Below are 21,515 nucleotides of genomic sequence, written 5' to 3' on the forward strand. Positions count from 1 at the left end.
AGGGTAGCTATGGTTTAATGACACTCTTCTTGTCATCTTAATATGTTCAACTCCTAAAGGATTTTAGAGTTATGCACTTAAAAGATCTATTTTTTAATTTCTTGAATATCTCCACACAAGCTGGTGGAAAGGGTGATAAAGTGTGGTCCTCTTCAGCACAGAGCAGCAACACAACTTCACAAGCGCCATTGGCACCGTGATGCATGCTACCACAGGGCCATGCTTTTTCTTTCTCTAAGCAAGATAGTCTGATCCAAAATGAATAGGGCTGTCCAACTTAAAAGATAGTGATTCCTTTTGATTATAGAACCTTTCATGGGAGTTTCTTTTCCATCTGAACACATCTATATTCTCTAATCAAATCAGAAAAGGTATCGTGGGGGAAACGTGTGTTCAAAACGTGTTTTCTTTCAGGACTGAGACATTTGCTGCGATTTATACCTCAGTGTTAATTTATTCTCCTTTTCCTAAACATAAAAAATACTAATATAAATTACAGTTAATGTCTCACTGTATGACACAGCTCTCAGGAGACTATTAAAGTGATGGGTGAGCTGCCTACCATACTGTAACTGTCTCTTTGCTGCTCTGATCTCAGTTTTCAGATTTTACCTCAAAATAAGCATGGGAATCGTGGAAGGGGAGGGGGTAAAAGCCATTCACTGCCTTGAATCTGATATCTCTCAGGTCCTACAGCTCACGTCCCTTCCTTCCAGACTCAAGTCTGGTTTCAATGGAGCTCTCATTTTTCTTCCCACTAATCCCGCCGTGAGATCAACCATTGGTAACTCTGTGAGAAATTAAATACTAGGATGTGGGAAATCCGAGATCTGAATTCAGGCAGAAAGTGGGTGATTAATTTTTTTATTTCCTTCCTTCTATTTTCCCATGATGTTGTGTGGCAAATAACTCTCGAAACCTGATATCAGACATCAGCCCCAAACATTTGACTATATTGACAGAGCAGACGCAAAGCAAGAAGTACATTGGCAGTATTAGATCCCTTTTTAATATAAGCAACAGTAATTTCTAAAGAGAGCTTTTAGCCAACATTCTCTGAAAACACTCTGGCATTTCCAGAATTGCCTTCCAGTGGGATCAGCAGCAGAACTTCATCATGGTGATGCTCACCATCTGCTGGAGCAGACTTCATAGAGAATTTACCATCTGTGGCATTGCGATCCCAAGGAAAAAAGATCCACGAGACAGTTTGCTATGGTGATGCGAGTGTTACAATCCCCAACAGCCAGGCAGTCATTTTGAATGGCTTTTTCTCCTTCCTCAGAGTGAGAAAAGCACATTTATCCATTTAGGTCCCGTAAAGATGAACTTAAGAAGCTCACACATGTTGGGCTGCCCAAAGGTTTAGGTCCTTCATTCAGAAAATCCCATATCCTTCAATGTGAAGTATCTGGGAGCGTAATTCTCACTGCATAGTCTACTAAGAGGCTGTGATACTCCCAGACTTCTTACTCCGTCTATAAACAAAGCAGCACCATGCTCACAATACCCAAAGGGCAATGGATGACCATGAGCTCTGAACAGCCCCCCAGACGGCAGCCTGTCCATCACAGCCAGTGCTTGCCAGCTGGATTTCTTCATACAATCACAGCACTAAGGGACAGCACCGTAACAGCCTCAATGTAAGTCATATGGGATGGAAGCCCCACCAGGGAAAATGGTTTTAGAGTATCTATCACAATCTTATTTAGCACTGACTTTTATGAATTCTTTGTCTGTGTGGTCGTCTCTGACCTGCAAGGGAGGAGACATGCTCATAGATGGGGCCTATCCATCCCAGCCTTAATGTCTGGCCCAGGTGTTACAAGCTGATGGACTGCCCCAGGAGGTCAGATGACACCCCAGGGTATATGGCAACACTGATTTCAAGGAACCAAATTCACTGAATTCCACGAATGCCCCACTGTGACTGACAGAGTAGCTGTGAAATGCTTCTTATTCTTCTGTTCCAAGACTGTTATTTTGAGCAACAAGGGGACCTTACAAAATTCCCCATATGTCATAGAAAATCCAGAATCAAATATGATATTAACTTCTTATTGCTTCCTTCCAGAACATGTTTAAAGACATGTATCAGTTAATAAGAGCTGAGCATGCTGTTTGTTTCCCCAGCCAAATCTTTTTTAATAGTACTGCTATGCACACACTGTAACTGACCATCCCAGCAAATTATATAACAGATAAAAAATGTATTTTCATTGGTCTTAACTTTGATTTTCATTGTGTTTACCTCCATTGCAGCATACCTCATTTCTAACATGCAATTTGTGACAGAATTCACATGGTCCTGAACTGGCATGGCAAAGATGTAGCAATGTGTAGAAGTGGCAGATGAACTGGCTTATAGCCCTGGAGTATCTGTTAATAATATTTATGTCAGGAAAAAGACCTTCTTCCAGTGACCTGAGCCGGGTGTGGAGGAGCAAACACGATGCTGACTGTGAATGATGCAGAGCCTTTATGAGAGGCTCTGAGCGAAGAGCACTTTCTTCCTGCATAGATTTCTGACATCCCTCATCTTTGCTAAATAGCATTTTGATTACTTTTATTGCTGTAAGTCCATAGGCTGGTTGTTCTGGCAGTTTTACTTTCTGGATATTGTTCTGGAAACATCTTAAACCAGTTTCTCAGAGGGTAGTCAGGTACTGCCTAGAATCCTGAATGTCTGTGAAGTTAGGTACCCAAATACTACCAGCACAGACTCTTGTTACTCTTGGACATCTCGGCGCAAGTATGTATCATGTGTATGCAAAAGTAGCACTGTTTAATTTACTCCTGACTGACATTCTTTTAAACACTGTTCCCTGTCCAGCCACCTTCCTCGATGGTGTTTCCCAAGCACACATCACAGCCCCTTCTCTTCTGGCTATCATTAGTGAGATTTCAGTTTGTGTCAAATCAGAGCCAAGTTCTGAACTGGATGGAGTACCTCCCTAAACAGCTTCTATGGCCACAGTCATGGGGTCAAACACAAAGCCTCCCTGTCCACAGCCACTGCATGCCTGTCTAGGGCTTCTTTCTATGGCAGGCTGGGGAGAGGGAAGAGATGGGGAGAGGGCAAAGAGGGAAATGTTTTAGCTTACCACTTTGGCCTTCAGCCTTCTGCCATCAACTGCAATGTCTACTCCAAGTGATATGCATGTAGTCCACGAATGTTTATGTGTGCTTTTAGGGACAGGTCTTGTCCAGCACACAGGGGCAGAGCAGCAACTTGAGAGCAGATCTCTATGGAATGGGCAAATGTGTGACATGCGCTGCATTCAGAAAGCTGCCTCCTGTTGTAGGGCTTGTCTCAAGGGAAGTAAATGCTGCATGTTTGAACAGTTAAAATAACCTGTTTCTTGTTCAGAGCTGAAGGCTCCTCCTGCATTGGGCTATGCCAAGGCACTCCTGCTGTTTGACTGACTCAGAAACTGGCTGACAAGGACATGAAGATCTGCAAGCAGCACACGGCAGCAGGCAAGACTCTGAACCTTCCCAGCAGTCCCTGACAAGCCATGAAGCAAAACGACCTTGTTAAATCTGATTCCTTTTTAGTCACATCAAATTGTGACTCTGTGTGTACTCTTATATAAGGCATATAAGTATATGCCTTACTCAAAAAAGGGAGCATCAGCACCTCAGTTTTAGCAGAAGGGGAACAGCAGCACTGGGAGACTGCCCTAGAATGTGACTTGCATGCTGCAATGCTCAGTGCTAATGTCTTCAAAGCAAGCAAGAGGCTTACTGGGCACAGTGCTGACTGGGGCACCCCTGCTCCTATGGGACACAGTACAGGCACCTCAGCCTGCCTTGTAGGTCACCCAAATACCAGATCCCAGCAAAGGCCATAAAGGGTTTCCAAGTTCCAAATAACTTGAGACAGGAGCCTGGGGTCAGCTGCTTGGTGAGTGCCTCTGGTTCCCGTGGTGAAGATAAGGCACTTGCTGACTTCAAGAGGAACTGGGCAGGTAGAAATCAGGCTATGTACTGACTTTGTCCATTAAACATCCAGTTTCTGCCTGCAGAGGAACAGGGCTACCTGTGCATCTGCTGGTAATTCACAAAGACTGAGGGCTGGACTGCAGAGGTTATTTGGGAGTCTGCTGAAGCAGTGGTTATGAAGCACACGTCAATACTTAAAACTACCTTTGTGAAAACCATCTGCCTGTTCCCTTTGTGCTCTCCATGAGATGCTGGGAGAGCTGTTCCTAGACTGTCATTACTGGTAGGTACTCACATGAGCTCTGTACAAAAGCATCTTTGTAAAACTGATTAGTGATGATGGCCCTGTTGCTCCAAGTGCTCGTTGTGTGAAATGGCACTGGCTGGCAAAGTCTTTGCCATCCCCACACTGAGAGGCCAGTGTGAACCTGCCCCTATCATAAAAGAAACTACAAAAATGTAAAGGAAATTGCCTCACCAAACAGAAACCTGCATCTTCAGATCACTGCATATATTTCTGACTCTTTAAAAGTCATTCTTTAAAAGAATATCTGAATATACTCCTGTTCTGAAGGTATTTTTTTCCTTTTCTTTCCTTCCTTCTGGTCACATAATATCTCAACAATGGCTGCTCTATCATAGCTAGGTAATAAACAACAATCATAAATACCCAAAGTCTTGGAAACCTGAATCTTACACTGATTTGGATATTTAGGTGTAGCCTCACTGAATTACATTATTCAGAGTATATGCAGAAGTTATGTCATAACGTAACACCAGATTTGCTGTCAGTAATACCTGGCTTCCTCTTGTAGCCTTCATTCTTTAGAACAGGCTAGTGCTTCATGTGTTCATAGAACAGATTATTTTGGGTTTTATTACAAAACCTGTGCTGTTGATGTTTAGTTTTGAGGGTTTTGGGGTTTGGTTTTCTTCAGCCATCAGACAAACTTTTCAGTTTCCCTGTCACAATAAACCAGTCATAAAATAAGACTGAATATGGCTTCCTTTGGAAACCACATTATGCAGTCACCACCATTTTGTGCTGGACGGAGAACAATGGCAAGGGCATAAAGCTCAGCACCATCCACAAGTCTGTATTTACTGCATGCATAAAGGAAGCATGAGACTTTCCTGCTTTCCTTAAAATCAAAAGCAAATCTCTCCCAGTTCAATGGCAGATCCATTCCTGCAGTTCACGCATCCACCTCATTCCTTCAGGATTCTGTCCGTGGTCCCCACATTTGGTATCCTGATTTTGTCTTCTTCATTTTACACCAACCAATCCTTACAGGCTGCTTGAAATATAAACAGCAGGAACTGGGAACAATGAAGTGTAATTTTCAGGTTGGAGCCATTTTCCATAAGAGTTCCCATGACATTATTATCCATTTGTTAAAGCGGTATTTTCAAATCAGCAAAATGCTTCCAGAACCCTCAAAGGCAGAATCTGGAAGGATTTTGTGACGTGAAAGTGTTCAAAGGCCCCAGACCATAACCCTATTTTTATTTAAAGAACTCAGCTCCCAAGTGATCATAATATTGGGAAGCTCTGGAAAAACAAAACTTCCAAGGACACCTATGGGGAAAAGGGTCAATAAAAACATGAAGCTCTTTATGCAAAACCTCTGACCAGCTCCAACAAGCATTGTCCCCCCATGTGGGGGTGCTGGGAGGCAGGGCACTGAGCTGGAGGGCCCACAACAGGTCTGGGGCTCAGCCCCAATGGAAAGCTTTGAGCAGCTCCATTAGGTCCAGGCTGCATATGGGAAGGGAGGTTCAGTGACTCTGAGCTGATGGAGCTGTGATAAACACTCACTCAGCATGTGTTCACAGGGTACCGAGAGCCTCAAGTGCGTATAAGGTGTCCCCCACTGCTGCCTTTGGGAAAACATTCAGTATTTGCTTTAAAAACCCCCAATAATAAAAGAATGGTAACTGAGACTTTCAGAGGGTGCTCTGGAGTGGTGTATGTAACACACATGCACTCACCCTACACTGAAGCATAAAATTCCACATCTCATTGAAAAACAAAAGTTTTACCTCTGGGATAGGACAACTTCTTGACTCCCTGTATCAGGAAAACCAGAAAAAGTACAGGACACACAACACAGCTTGTTGGATGCATTGGGACAAACAGACTGGGGCACCAGGTCAACCTCCAGGGCAGGTTCAATGTTTCTACAGCCAAGGCTCAGTTGAATAAGGCTGCAAGGAGAGGCTTGGACAGTGGCACACACTCTCTCTGATGTGTACGTGCACCTACTTGGGTGTGCAGGATTTGCTGTCTCACATCTTTGACACAGGAAGCTTCTTTTCAACTTCCAGAAGTGTATCTATGGGATATTTCCACCACATTTCTGTCTGAGACTTCCCAGAAGGGCAAAAATAAACCCATGGAATGCTTGAAGCTTGTGGAAGTGAAGATTTATTCCACAGCACAGAGAGGTGATGCAGCATGTGCCTGATGCATGTCCCAGTGCGTCAGACCTGCCACACAACCACCAAGGGTCCCAGGCTCAGCTCTGCTCACTGTCTGCTGCTTTTGGGATGCATATGAATGTGTGAATCACAGATGTAGCTCCAGGGATGCAGAGCCTTACTGTGCTCTACACTGAGTAGACATACGTGATGGATGCAGCTGGGGAACATATATAACTTGTGGTTGTGCGTGTGTATATATATATATATTTATATATATATATATATATATTTCTATATATAAGGACTAATTAGCATGCATAACATTATTGATACCAAGACTTAGAAATGAGTAACATAAAAAAAATACAGCAAATCTGCATTTTCTTTCCTATGCAAAATTAGGCTTTTCTTTTTAGCTTTTATTCTTGTTTGGACTTGATCTTTCTGATCATTGGTTTAAAAGCATCTAATATATTTGGCATTAGATGTTAAAGTACACTTTGTGCATTTTGGTGTACTTTTTCTGTACCCTTTTTTGTGTACACCTTTCTATATACACTTTATGTCTACTTTTCTGACTGTCTTTCAGACTCAGATACAAAGGGTCTGAGATTTGCATAGACCTCCCAAAGAGATTATAAGAGGATTTTCAAAGGGCTGTTCTACACTCAGTATTTCTTCTCTCCAGAATGATAAAAATAAAACATGTCCTGTTTCCAGAAAACTCTGATAGCTTTCATGATGTCTTCCTAAATATATCTATTTCCTTTGTATTACTCAAGTGTGTAACTCCCCCATATGGCTGAGTCTACAGCTGCTACAAACTGCTTAGAAACTACAAAAACTGAGACATTTCTATTGGGACTGCTTATTTACACACCTTGGTAAAAATATTCCTGCATCATGGTTGTAAGATCTGGCTGTCATTCTTTAGAGACAGAGCAGAGTTCAGAGGAATGTCTTGGGTTTGAGGTTTAGGCACATACTTCCATGAGGGTGCTAAGCTTCCCAATGTCACGCAGTTAGGTTGGCTATCTCTTCCTCATTTTCCCAAGGAAGTATGAGAGCATGAGTCAGTGATCATCACAAAGATGTGTACAGACCATGGTATATTGAAGGTTTGTATTAATGATATGGGCATGTGGGTTTCCAGTGGATTTTACTGCTGCATTTACCACCTGTGTGATGGTAAAGATTGAGTGCTCTGTGGATGTTTGAAGACATTGCAAAGGTTTATACAGGCATCCGTATGGCCCTAAACTGGACAGCAGATATTCATAAAGAGATTTTAGAGCATGACAGAGCTCTGCATGATGCTTAAAATCTGGGAAAGAGTGATGGGAACTGAGCTGTTATTCCTAAAATGAGAATTTTACCTGGTCTTTCTGCTTATTTTTAAAAATGAGACAAACCCAAGAGGCAAAGGCAAGAGAATCATAGAATCACGGAATGATCTGAGTTGGAAGGGACCTTAAAGCTCCTCCAGTTCCAACCCCTGCCACAGGCAGGGACACCTTCCACTGGAGCAGCTGCTCCAAGCCCCTGTGTCCAACCTGGCCTTGAACACTGCCAGGGATGGGGCAGCCACAGCTTCTCTGGGCACCCTGTGCCAGTGCCTCAGCACCCTCATAATCAAGAATTTCTTCCTTCTATCTAACCTAAATCCACCCTCTGTCAGTTTAAAGCCATTCCCCCTTGTCCTGTCACTTCATAACCTTGTAAAAAGTCCCTCTCCAGATTTCTTGTAGACTGCCTTTTGGAAGCTGCTCTAAGGTCTCCCTGGAGCCTTCTGTTCTCCAGGTTGAAGAATCCCAGCTCTCTCAGCCTGCTTCCATACGAGAGATGCTCCAGCCCTCTGATTATCTTCATGGCCTCCTCTGGATTCTCTCCAAGAACTCCACATCCCTCTTGTGTTGGAGGCTCCAGAGCTGAATGCAGGACTGCAGGTGGGGTCTCACAAGAGACCTCCTTTGACATGCTGGTCACACTCCTTTTGATGCAGCCCAGCACAGAGCTGACTTCTGGGCTGGGAGTGCACACTGCTGGGTCATGTTGAGCTTCTCATCAACCAGCACTCCCCAGTCCTCCTCCTCAGGGATCCTCTCAACTGATTCTCTGCCCAGCCTGTATCTGAGCTTGGGTTTGCCCTGACCCAGGTGCAAGGACCTTGCACTTGTCTTTGCTGAATTATAGAATCATAGAATAGTTAGGATTGGAAAGGACCTTAAGATCATCCAGTTCCAACCCCCCTGCCATGGGCAGGGACACGTCACACTAAACCATGTCACCCAAGGCTTCATCCAACCTGGCCTTGAACACTGCCAGGTATGGAGCATTCACAACTTCCCTGGGCAACCCATTCCAGTACCTCACCACCCTAACAGTAAAGAATTTCTTCCTTATATCCAATCTAAACCTCTGCTGTTTAAGTTTCAACCCATTACCCCTTGTCCTATCACGACAGTCCCTAATGAATAGTCCCTCCCCAGCATCCCTGTAGGCCCCCTTCAGATACTGGAAGCTGCTCTGAGGTCTCCACGCAGCTTCTCTTCTCCAGGCTGAACAGCCCCAACTTTCTCAGCCTGTCTCCATACAGGAGCTGCTCCAGTCCCTGATCATCCTCGTGGCCTCCTCTGGACTTGTTCCAACAGTTCCATGTCCTTTTTATGTGGAGGACACCAGAACTGCACACAATGCTCCAAGTGAGGTCTCACAAGAGCAGAGTAGAACTTCATGAGGTTTGCACAGACCCACCTCTCAAGCAGCAGTAGTAAGATTAGTGGCAATGTAAACTAACACTCACTGAAAACTTCGAGAATACACCAACAATTCAAAGCACAGGAAAGCACTCGGGGATGAAGCCTGCCCAAGAGTTTCTGCTGCTTTTACCATAGCAGGCTGGGGTAACACACTCACCATCACATAGCAGTTCTCAAGTGTAACCTCTTCCAGTCCCCACTGATGAAGAAAGGATACACTTCTAACTTAGTCCAGACTGCCACATGGTAAAACCATCTGGGAGGATATTTTGAAGGAAACAGATGGAAAAGGAAGAGATTCCTCTGAATGTAGTGTAAGATTTACATTATCCTCCATGAACTTCCATGTAGTCCCCATGTTTATATAATTTATCACTATTTCCTTAGACAGCTCAGATTAGGAAGCCTGCATGAGCTCATGTTCTTGTCTGAATTCTGAGTCTGAACCTCCCCCCTTTAAAGGGAAATTCAGTAGTGTAAAAAGAAATCAGAGAAAGGCAACTGGACTTAAATGAAACCCAGCAGCATGAAGCTCTGGATCACAGTCCCAGGAATTACACTGCTCTACCTCCTGCTTTCAACCTCAGGAAGACACTGTCATTAGCGCTTGCTCACAGTGATAGGTTTTGTTCTCTGCCCTGTACCCACACCCAGCAAAACCTCAATGCTGTGTAAGCATGGGAGAGTGGTCTATTAAAACCAGAAAGGGTTAAAGACAAGTCAATGATTTCATTGAACATCCCTCAGGCCAAGGACTGAAAAACAAAGCAAAGTTCTCTGAGTGAAGACATGGCACACAAGCGATTTAAAGAGTGGCATTTCACTAGTCGTGCTGTGGATTTCTAAAAGCCCTCTCTCTCCTTTCATGCATTCTTCCATGCCTCCTCATTTTCTATACAAACATTTCCATTCCTAATGGGAACGTCGAAGGGCTTCCATTTCTCTTTCTCTGCTTCTGACCACAGAGATGCTGCCGAGGCTCCGTGTATCAGCGGCTGCATCCGTCTGGCTGAAACACCCTACAGCGTCTCCACTGGAATCACTGCTTCAGGGAGGAAGGGACAGGAAAATCCACACAGGGAACCCTGGTGCTTTAGTTTAAACACCTACATCATTTCACCATCAATTAAATCTGTCATTACTTTGTTCTGCTACCAGAAGATGGAGTCCCAGGTTCCCTCTTTGTCCTCCCACACCCCAGGCTCAGCCTCAGACCCAGACATTTCTTCCTCTCTTGCACTAGGGCTAGCACTTGATTCCTGTTCAAACAAAACACTTGCAGGAGTAAGTGCCCGTGGAGACTGGAGACCTCACAGCTCCACACATGCCATCGGCAGCAATGGCTTCTGCCGAGCCAGGCTGTGGGCACAGCAACTGGCTCTAGACCCCCTCATCCTGCTGACCCCAGTGGGTATGAGCTCTGCTACGTGCCAGAGGAAACCGCAACATGAACCAGCTCCTGGGAGTCTCTGCCTCCCAGATCTGGCCTCCTTCACACAGCAGGGTTTAAGCCTCCCTGTCTCTCAGGTGCCACAGAGATGACTGGCCTTGTGCCCACTGCCAGATTTACTACCATGCTGCAGTAGGAACAGCCCGATAGCGGCTGTAACAGTTGAAGGATGTAAATGAGACCAGGGAGAGGAAGTATCTTTTATTAGAACAATTTGGTGTGTTTTGAATTGTGTGGGGTAGTCCGAAGGTTACAGACGGTAAGTCCTTGGAGACAGATGCGTTTCTTGCATAAGCTGGCTTAATATAAGACATTACCTCTCCTTGCAAAACTTACCTCACTTGAAAATACTACTACATTTATCCTGTATGTTGTCTGCCATTTGGAGAGACATTAATACTATTGCCAGTGCCATGGATTCACCATTGCTGCAACTGTATTGATTTCTTTGTGTAGAAACCTGATTCCTGCACATGCTTTGGAGAGCGACATCATTTCACCCCTTCAACCCACAGCTAGGATGTTTTCTGCTTCTTATGTAACAGCTCCTAATTCAGATTACAGTTATTATTACACAATTATGTACATTGTACAATAATGTATTGAAACCATAAGGCAGAAAACCAGAAGTATTATTTCCTTCTGAAAGCAGACCTTTTTCTAGAAAAGCAATGGACCCTTTATGCTCTTGGCTGAGCATAGACGTACAGCAACACAGCCCATGGACTCTGCCAAGCAGTGATGGACCTGGTCCCAACAGTCTTTTCTCTGCTGGTGCATATATAAAGAAGTGGCATAGTTATATTTTGGGAGGGGTTTTAACACAGGGCAGGTTGGGGAAAGAAAATGGAGGCAACTGGAGACACAGTGTTTGACCAGTTTCATAATGCCTTGTGGCTTGCGCTTTGTCCAAGGGTGTTAAAGAGGAATAATACAATCCAACAGAAAAAGTTCAAATGCCTTTATGATGGATCCAGCCTAGTTACCAAGCTCAGCCTATTTTATTTTGTGGACTTAAAGACTCCTTTAGACTAGTGGGGAGAAGGTTTGTATACCTGTGCCTCCTCCTTGCTGGAAGCAGCCCCCAGTTAATCCCTGTTCAGGACATGCAGAGATACCACATGCTGTGTGTGCGTGTGCCTGCATTATCATGGCAAGGTGGCCTCTGCAGAAAGAGCACCAAGCACTGTCTACTGCTTCCTCCTCTCCTTCCCAAGGGCCACTGCATGAATTGTTCTGGTGATTATGCCTAGCAAGCCAACAGCTGTGCCCCAGCTCAAACCATTGATGTATTTCCCTTCATTCTTCACAGTAAAGGAGACCCGTTTAAATACGGAAGAATTACTTCATTTAAAGTAGTCTAAGAATTTAAATCAGCTTTTCTTACCTGAGCAGGCTTCTTTTGAACCACTTGTTGAGGCTGAAAAGCAAAACAACAGCATGGTGAGAAACTCATTGAGGCCACTTGATCGTGATTTCACAGATGGTGGGAAAAGTGTTTTCAGCAATAGAAATGAAACACAGGCAAAGCCCACATTCAGAAACGGAGTGATGAACATACCCAGCTCTCACACCCAGCCTCTCCTACACCTATCTATGACCTTGCTCTGAAGTAGTTCAGATTACTGTTGGTTCAGAGCAGTACGTTAAGTTTGTATAATTAAAACCAAGGTGAAATCTAACTTAGCATGTTACGTCTTTCAGCTCTTCCATGGTACTACTAGATTTACTTTGCTGCACTACTTATCAGACTGTGAGACAGCCTAATTCTGTAATTAGAGTTTGTTGTCTCCCCAATGCTCCCCACTCTCTTACCACTTTCAGCTATGAGTGGAATGTTCCACTGTGGCAAAGTCCTCCCCTTGGCCATAAGCAGGAGAACAGCTTGGACAGAGAGATGAGGGACACACAACCACATTTCCAAGCCAGGGCTTCCCATCCCTGCCAAAGGCTGGGGTAGGCAGTGGCCTCAGCCCTCAGAAGTTCTGCTTTGAGATCTCTAGCTGCACAAAGGTGATGCTGCGCTGACCCTCATGAGCCTGTTGATGTGCTTTTGGGGTTGCCCATCATCGGGCAAGTTGGCTGTGTGGGCAGGGAGAGCCGCAGGCTGTGCCCACCTGCCTGTGCAGGACCTGGTGGTCCAGCCAAGGGCTCCTCAGCCAGTCTCCCTCCTGGCTGCTTCCACTTGGGAATGGGAAACACGGTCCCCACACGAGTCAGAAGACCCACCAAGGTGCCAGTGTGTTTCAGCCCCACTCCAGGGGCTGAAGGAGGAGGAGTATCAAATAAAGAACTAATACAGGCACATTTAAAATACACCATCATCACCACCCAGATGGTGTAACAAACCTTGTGGGTGCTAGGAGCAACATGGAACAATAGGACCACAGATAAAGGATGAAACCCTGACACCAAGAGCACAAAAAGGCTTTTCTTACTTCAGTGGGGCAAAGCTGCAGCCTCTCTCCCCTCCCCCTGACTTTCTGTTTTCAAAGTATATGAATTGCACTCAATGATTTTCTTCCTGCCCTTCCTTCCTGCCTGTTCCTAATCCTAGCCGTGATTTTAGTGCCTCTCTTGGGCAGAAGCCAACATGCTGTCCCTCTGCTTGGCCAAAAACCTAATGTTCATGACAGCGTAGTAGGAAATAACTTGAATATTTCTGAATAAGCAGTTTAGTGTAACTGGCCTTTCGGAGCAATATTTCAGTGGGAAGGATCAATGAGAATGTAAATTCTATGTAAGTGACTCAATTCAGACTGCCCACCACAAGTGTCCCATTTTAACAAGAGATGCTTTGTTTATTTTCAGTCTTTTCCCGATTCAGTGGAATCCTATGGCTGTTATGTTTTTGTGTCTGTGCCCCAGGCTCCAAGTTCTGCTCTCAAATAAGGATGAGAAACCCCCCTCTATGTGATGACTGGGTCTGTCTTTAAACTTCAGGGTGGATCCTTTTCTTTTCCATTAACTACCCTTGCAATGGAGAAGCTATTACCAAGGCACACATTTTACTGATGCCTTCTCCAGGTGGACTGCAAGCCCTGAACTCAGTAATGGACATTTTCTGCCCTTGGACAAAGCAATGATTTGTTTCACAGCAATCCTTTGTAATGACAGAACTCATTGAGCTCTTCAGTAATCTGCCACTGGTGCTTTCCTGCTTGACTTTCTATTCTCGCTTGCAGATGACACCTGTGCACATGTTTACTCTCCAACCACATGAAATCCACAGACATTCTTCGAGGCTGACTGTTTTTTCCTGCTCAGAAATCCCCATGTATTTTTGGCCATGCACTCGGCATTCATGTGACTCTCACACACTGTAGCTCAATGAAATCTTCTGAAAGAGCTGCCAACTCGCCAAATTTTCCATGAATTAGGTCCTGACACTTCAATGAGAGGAAAGACAATGTCTGAAACAAGGCCAGCTCTGGCTTTCTGCCTAGTATGTGTCACAGTAATTCTACCAGCTGCCCTTCTACACAGCACTTCATACTTTTCAGACCACCAAAAAGCCCCTTGAATACTTGCAGTGATAGCCGGGGCTCGAGTTGCCAGCATGTTTTCCCAGCCTCTGGCACCCAGTGGCTCTGGACTGGACCTGGAAAGTTGTGTGTGTGTGTGTGTTTTGTTTTGTTGTTATTTTTATGAATGGCTTTCGCAGGGGACTCCGGCACAATCCTATCCAGCCATTCATAAAAAGCAGAGAGAAAATATTGTACTTTGCCCAGTTGGAAACTGTCTCTGATACTGACCAAGGCTTTCAGGAATCTTCGTCATTCCAACCCTTGGCCATCGTAGTGCTTCACACCGAGTGCTCCCTGGCAGCGCTTGCTGACTGCCGGTGAGGTTTCCACCGGGTTTGGGATCTGGAGTTCAGTGTGTGTTATGCTTTCTTCCTTAAATGGAAGCAGCACGGCTGTGCAAGCCGGAAAGCAGGGCTCAGCCCCTCAGCCGGTGTGAGCTGCACATCCCATAGACACACCGGGAGCTGTGCCCACCCGTGCACACCGAGGGCTCCAGCTTGTGGCTGCTGAGCCCACCACAAGTGTTGGTATTCAGGAGCGCTGCATTTCTTGCTGCAGCCTGGGAGAGCTGTCTGGATGAACCAGGCAGCTCCGGTCCTACAAGGACTGCAGTGTTCGCTCCCCTAGGTCACCCCAGACCAGAGGAATGGAAGTGTGTGGGGATCATGAGGAATTTCCCAAGCACCCCCTTTCATCTCTTTAACTGTTGTGGATGTGATGCCTTCACTAAGCTTTGTGTTCACTGAGTTAAAAGATCATTTCAGGGCTTCAAGGGAGACACCTCTGATTCAATAGTGTTGCAACTGCACGTTCAACTAGCTGGAAAGAAGGAGAATCTGTCTTGGTTATGGAAAAGACTGGAACCATAAATAAGCCAAGAACAAGAGACTTTAAAGAGGTGCTAAGGAGCAAAATAAAGTTGCACACAAGACACGAGAGTCCTGAACTGCTGTGTATCCTCCTCAGGAGTCTGAAGAGTAAGAGGGGAGACCTTATTTTGCTCTGACAGAGGCTCTCTCGCTTGTGTCAGTGATCAGATGTAAGGGGAGCTTAGTGATCATATGTCGGGGGAGCTTCGTGCAACACAGGACTTTCACATTTTACTTTTATCCTGTTTAAAAAACACCTATTGTAAAATGAATGTGTGTCTGCTGAAATACCACACACTTGAACGCAAAATCCAGGGGGGTTTTATATCATATTCAAGTACAAGTCAACCTTAAGTCACTTTCTTAAACATGTCTGAGACAGGAAGAACAGATGACAGTGTTGGAAAACCCCTATGATCGTGTCATTTAAATGCCTACCTACAAGAACAAATCCAAATACAGCAGGGTTTCTTTTGCCATGTTTAAACTATTAAGCATGTGTGAGCTAAGGCAGAAGAGAATGATTTAAAGCTTCAGGATAAGAGTCCTGATTTTGAGCAGATAAAAATTAACCCACCTAATGAAGGAAGTACACAAAGGTTTTTGGGTAGTCTTATCTTTGCTGGGAGCTTCGGCTGTTCAAAGCCCAACTGTTTATATTCTACAAGACACTTCTTCCACTCTTCCTCTGTCACCACATACCTCATTTTATTTACTTTACTCTTTGTCAGTAGATGCATCCTTAGGGCCTAACACAGTTACTGGTCAAACAGTTTCTTTGCTTTTATAGGGGAACAAAAGGGCAGCCTCATGTGATGAGTCTATATTCATCTTGTAAGAGTGGTCAAAAGTTGTTTCAAATTCAATTTGTCACACTTCTCATTCACTGGAGTACTTCTTACCCTGTTACTTTTCACAGTGTTATAAAAATAAGGAAGGAGAAGGGTAAGTCTATGCCAACGAGTATGAGCGATGCTGGAACACATTTTTAATGACCAGAGATAAAAGCTCTGATTTGAATGCAAATCATCCCCTTACTGCTGTGCCTGAAGCTCCAAGGGCAAGAGACACTCTCAGCACTCCTAGATTTTGTGTTTCTGTCTTCCTCTTCAAACTAAGTATTATGAAGATGTCTGACTGATGCTTCTTGGCAACAATGATTCTCTCTTATCCCCTCAGTTTGACACAGACAGGATATAAGGAAGAAATTCTTTACTGTTAGGGTGCTGAGGCACTGGAATGGGTTGCCCAGGGAGGTAGTGAATGCTCCATCCCTGGCAGTGCTCAAGGCCAGGTTGGATGAAGCCTTGGGTGCCATGGTTTAGTGTGAGGTGTCCCTGCCCATGGCAGGGGGGTTGGAACTGGATGATCTTGAGGTCCTTTCCAATCCTAACTATCCTATGATTCTATGATTCACATGGACGCATCTCTGCTGCTGAGACTAAATGACCATGATGGAAATCAACACTCAGTTAGGATGACATTCATAGTGCTGACAGATCAGTGTTGGGCAGAAATCATTAAAATAATTTCATAGGTCACCCAAACACTTGTAGCTCTAAATTAAAAGATGAGTAAAACCATATTTAGTCTTTTTGTCTACATATCCTCGAAAAATCAGTAAGTTCATATTCTACCATTTGAGACCAATATAATCCAAAATAAATCATGTCTTCCAAGCAGTTCCATATGACAGCAGAGGAACTACTGTTCTGCCCTACAGCTTTAACTGGTTCGAGTCCAGGCTTTCCCTATCTTCTCCAGTACAGTGATACAATGCAGCCTGCAAAAGAGCCCTCATCTCTGAGCAAAAACTATTCTCAGCTTCATGACCATCAGCAGGACTGAATGGGATTGTGTACCTGTCATTCACTCCTCCAGTGCAGTTATGCTCAAAGCTTGCTGTAGAAACTATCTTTCAAGAGCATAGCAGAAATGCTTTTTCACCCCATTAAAAGCAAGGGGGAGATGTCCCCTTCATCCAAGCTGCTATTTTGGAAGCACAGGTCATGAATTCTCCTGCCTCCATTGCATGTTTGCAGTCAACTGGCAACCGTGGTGTCTGTGTATGCACACTGCTGTGGGTCATTAGGATCTAACAGCAAAACCATCTGGCCCTTAGAGTTCAAAGGAGATTTCACAGCTCTCTGTGCAGTCTCATAAATGAAGCTAATAGTAATCTGTGGAGAATTTTGGCAAAATCTGTGGAACTTTTCTCCTTTATTTTCTATTCTATTTGGCACTCCTCTGGGTTTTTAATACCAAATACAAAGTCAGGTCATTCCAAAGATATTTATTAGCTTATTAAACTGACCTCCCCTGACTGCTGCTGGAAAACCCTGCAAGATGTCAGGAGCCGCACCAATAACTTTAGCTGATGACAAAGTAAATAGTACTTCTGTTCCGCTTGTGGAGGAGAGCAGAGAGCATCAGAGGCTTCCAAGTACACAAAGTGACTTTTAATAGCTGACTGGCAACAAAATGTTATATTCTAATTGGCAAATTCAAAACACACTGCTTCAAATTACCCTTTTGGTAGCCAGGAAATTCAGGCACTGGCACATATACTCAGTCAAGTATGTATATACCCAATGGAAGTCAAACAACTGACTTCAGCAGGGTTAGGATTTCATACGTTTTGCTTCTAGAGAGCTACTTGCACTACAAAATGTCTGAAAGTTGCTATATTTGCAGTGGGTCGATGTTCTGGGGGATAAAAACTGTGAAAAGAGTGTATAAAAGTAAAATTCAGTTTTCTTTTACGCTCATATAACCTATTTACTTTTCAGTTGCTTTGTTCAAACCTTCCTCACAGATGACATCCCATCGCTACAGGGGGGATATCCCACTGTTACAGGGGGATATCCCACTGTTACAGGTCTTGTTAAGTACAAACTTAATGGTCAGAACAGGAAAGGAAACCCCTTAATGTTTCTTCATCTGCTGGCTGAACGTCATCTGCAAGCACAATACCCCATTGAGTTTATCAAGGATATAAGCAAAATTCAAAGCACGGTAGCTGTTACTTCAATGCTTTTGATAGATGGTATTAATCTTTATGTTTCAGCCAATATTGGTTACATTTCCATGGAATAGTTAGGGTAGTGCAGCTTATAGTGCAGCATCCATTCAATGGGCCTTGTATCAGTGCTTCGATACCACAAGCAAAGAGTAAACTGGCATACTCAGCTAAAATCAATACAGTTTGGCAGCAGGAGGATCTGTTGTTGCTGATGGCTTTTTAGTGTCTCTGCTGCTCTGTTGTGTTCCCCTGTTACTTTATTATCACCCACGATGTATTTGATAAGCTTTCCTGGTGCATTTTGCTCAGCTGAAGTTCAGCACCTTTGCATTCTTCTGTTAAAGTATCACAAAGCAGTGCTTGCCTTTCAGAACAATTCTAGCACACAGTCCAGCATTGAGGTTTTCTTGATATGCACCTAAGGAAATAGGAGCTGGCTCTTTTGTCTGGCAGACGTCATATGTATCTATCTATTTATAACTCCATACACAGACAGACTATTGAGAAAGCCAAATGGGACATTCCAGTTATTCTTAGTTATAGCGTAGGGGAAAAAAAGGAAACAAACCTACATTTTAGTAGGCAGAAATAAACTATAAGTTATTCGCAATGAATCCAAGCCCTCATGATTCAGGGATATAAACGGATCAGAAACTGCTTAGCTTTATACCTTGCAGACTTCTCCAGACAAATAAGTATTGTGCAACCGTTTATCTCCAGACTGTCTTGTCTGTTTGGATACAGCAATCCCTGTGTTCACTGTGCATTTCTTTTGGCCCATGTGGAAATGATTTTGGGTCACCACTAAACAGGCTTGATTTGAATTCATGACCTAGAGGTGAAACGCACCGTATCGCATTACCAACCAGTTCCAACTTGGGTTTTAAAGTCTTCCCTCTCTTCTTGCTCAGGCACCTCCTGCTATACAGACTGAAGAAACCTCCTGCGCCAGAGGCTGGTCCTGATGGTACCACTAATGGTGCTACATGGAGCTCATCAGGACTGTCATCAGTGGACTCATTTGTAGATCTGACTGTGAGGAGCTCCCCAATCCCCCCAAAATTTGCCCTGGCCTCCAGAAAAATAACAGAGTAATAGGGCGGTGAAGTCCCAAACCAGACAACCTGCTGCAAAATCTGCTGCTGTTTGGAAAGTGAACACTGAACTGCAGTGATTTTGCTCAAAATAGGTCTATTGTCAGGTAACACATCTCTTTCTGGCCTTCTACATTTATTCCCCTCCACATTTTAAGGTCACAAAGACCTTATACTTAACTCATTCATTGATGGGTTGCCCAAGGAAGCTGTGAATGCTCCATCCCTGCCAGTGTTTGAGACCAGGTTGGATGAAGCCTTGGGTGATATGGTTTAGTGTGAGGTGTCCCTGCCCATGGCAGGGGGGTTGGAACTGGATGTTCTTAAGGTCCTTTCCAACCCTAACTATTCCATGATTCTATGATTCTATAGCATCCTTGTATCATTTTGAGACTGGAAAAGGCTCACAGCCTATTTTCATCAATACAGGCTTAGACAGAAGCAGTCCAGTTAATTTCCAAGCCTATGAAAGGTTTTGCCAGCAACAGGCCCAAGCCTATAGGCAGAGATGGAAAAAGAACTGAAGTGGCAGTGATGTAAAACAAGGGACAAACTGCTCCACTGGGCAGCCCTGGGACCACAGCAGCATCAGGTGCCCCCTCTGCCCCACATCTTCCCCACCATGATGCTGCAAGGCCATGCCACAGCACAGAGCTGCACTTTTTCAGTGCACTTTCCATCACTTATTGAAGGAAAATACCAGTGAAAATACAATATTCACTTCCCACAGCCACTGGCCACCTTTATGACTCTTGAAAGGCAGCCATTCAAGCTGCCTTGGAGGTGACAATTCAAGCCAAGAAATCTCAGTGTCCTCGCTTGGGTATTTTCCAGTGGCAGCCTATATGGTGTATTTCTCCAGTTTATCTGCATGCTAAAAGTGCTGCTGCCTCCAGAGATTGTGCTTCATGGTTTAGCAAGGCACACCTCAACCAGAGGGGGAGAGCATCAGAGCAGGCACTATGTAAAGGCAGGTACAAGACAACATGAACTGCCTAGAAAACCAGCAGATTCCACCTACATGAGAGAACAATCCAGTTCAGGTCCACAGCCTGGCTTGCATCCATACTGCCTTTCTTCCTCCTGTGCAGCGCTCTCTTCCACACTGCCTACAGGGAAGAGCCTGTAGGCTGTGCTGTTTCCTTAGCCACACATGGGTACCATGTTAGGTGGCAGAGGACAAGACTGTGTGAAGGAGAGAAAGCTCCCAACTGCACAGCACAGATGACTGCAGACATCACTGAGGCTGTGCCCAGGCACTGTTCGGCTCACTGAGCACAGACACAACTTTATATCCTGTTAGGAAGAACTATCTGTTCCCTCATCTGCATAAATTAGGGTAAGGATACACGGGATCTAAGCAGCCTCTATTGCACAGCATTCTGCTCTTTCAGAGATGTAAAGCATCTTGTACCAAGCTTATATGATCCTCCCCAGGCCCAGCCTGAAACTACTGCAGGAGCTTCCCTTTCCCATACAGTCCATTGCCCCTGTGACCTCCCATTGCCCTGTAATGGCTGGGCAGGGTTTTCCTCCAAAGAAAAGGCACACAGTGCAAGGCAGGCCAACCGACTGTGCCTGGCTGATTTTCTGCAGCTGAGGATCTGGCCTCAGGCACTTCTCTTGAACTTCTTTGTCTGCAGATCCATTGGTAGCCACATGGTTTTTGTACGTCTGGGATATACAGCTGTCTGATAGCTGTCTGTCTATCCAACAAATTTGATCATTATTAGCGCCTCCAGGAAGCTGATGCTGCTAAAAGTGTCTGCCAGAGCCCGACCAGAGCCTGCTGACATCCTGGCCCAGTCTCCTTAAAGAAGCCAGTGTCCAGAATAGAAACACACTTTCTATGTACTTGAAATATACCAGGGGTTTGGTGGCGAGTTGTTGTAATTAACCCACTTCCTGGCTTGATATATTTTGGGATCATTCTGGTGTGTGGTATGTTAAATAGGGAACTCAGCTCGTACTGTTATTTTTTAAATGGAAATGACATTCATTATGTCCAAAGGCATGATCTGTAGGCGCTCCTTGCAAAGCAGGAAAATACTCCATTGCATTGCATTGCATTTCTGGTGTGCTTTTACCATTCACTCATTACCACCAATTTCATCATTGTGAAATCCTCATGACATCGTAACACATTTTAAAAGGTGGTAGGAAAGCGATTTTCTCTTCTATTTAGCAAGAACTCACTTAATAGAAGATTGCAAAGCCAAAGTCTACGATATCGTATCAGCCTCTCAACAGCAGCAGAAATATGAATAGTGTCTCTGTACACATGCTTCCCTTGCTCTTCAGAGCAGAGAACTGGGGAGAGAGGGAGGGAGAAAGAGATTCTGCTGTTGATAATCCTGGTGTAATTTTGGAGTTGTTCTATTTACATCCCTGGACAGACTCTAAATTTAGCCCAGCCGAGGAGAGA

At 44.5% G+C, this 21,515-nt stretch overlaps 1 protein-coding gene across 1 annotated transcript in view; it reads right to left on the reverse strand.

Moving 5' to 3' along the window:
- The window catches only part of HMGA2 (high mobility group AT-hook 2), a 116,464-nt gene that overhangs the window by 9,475 nt on the left and 85,474 nt on the right, over nucleotides 1-21,515 (reverse strand). Inside the window, exon 4 of the mRNA XM_034063139.1 lies at nucleotides 11,966-11,998. Coding sequence (XP_033919030.1) covers nucleotides 11,966-11,998 — 33 coding nt within the window. The remainder of the gene's footprint in view (nucleotides 1-11,965; nucleotides 11,999-21,515) is intronic.

Source organism: Melopsittacus undulatus, chromosome 5, assembly GCF_012275295.1.
Source record: "Melopsittacus undulatus isolate bMelUnd1 chromosome 5, bMelUnd1.mat.Z, whole genome shotgun sequence".
Classification (NCBI taxonomy): Eukaryota; Metazoa; Chordata; class Aves; order Psittaciformes; family Psittaculidae; genus Melopsittacus; species Melopsittacus undulatus.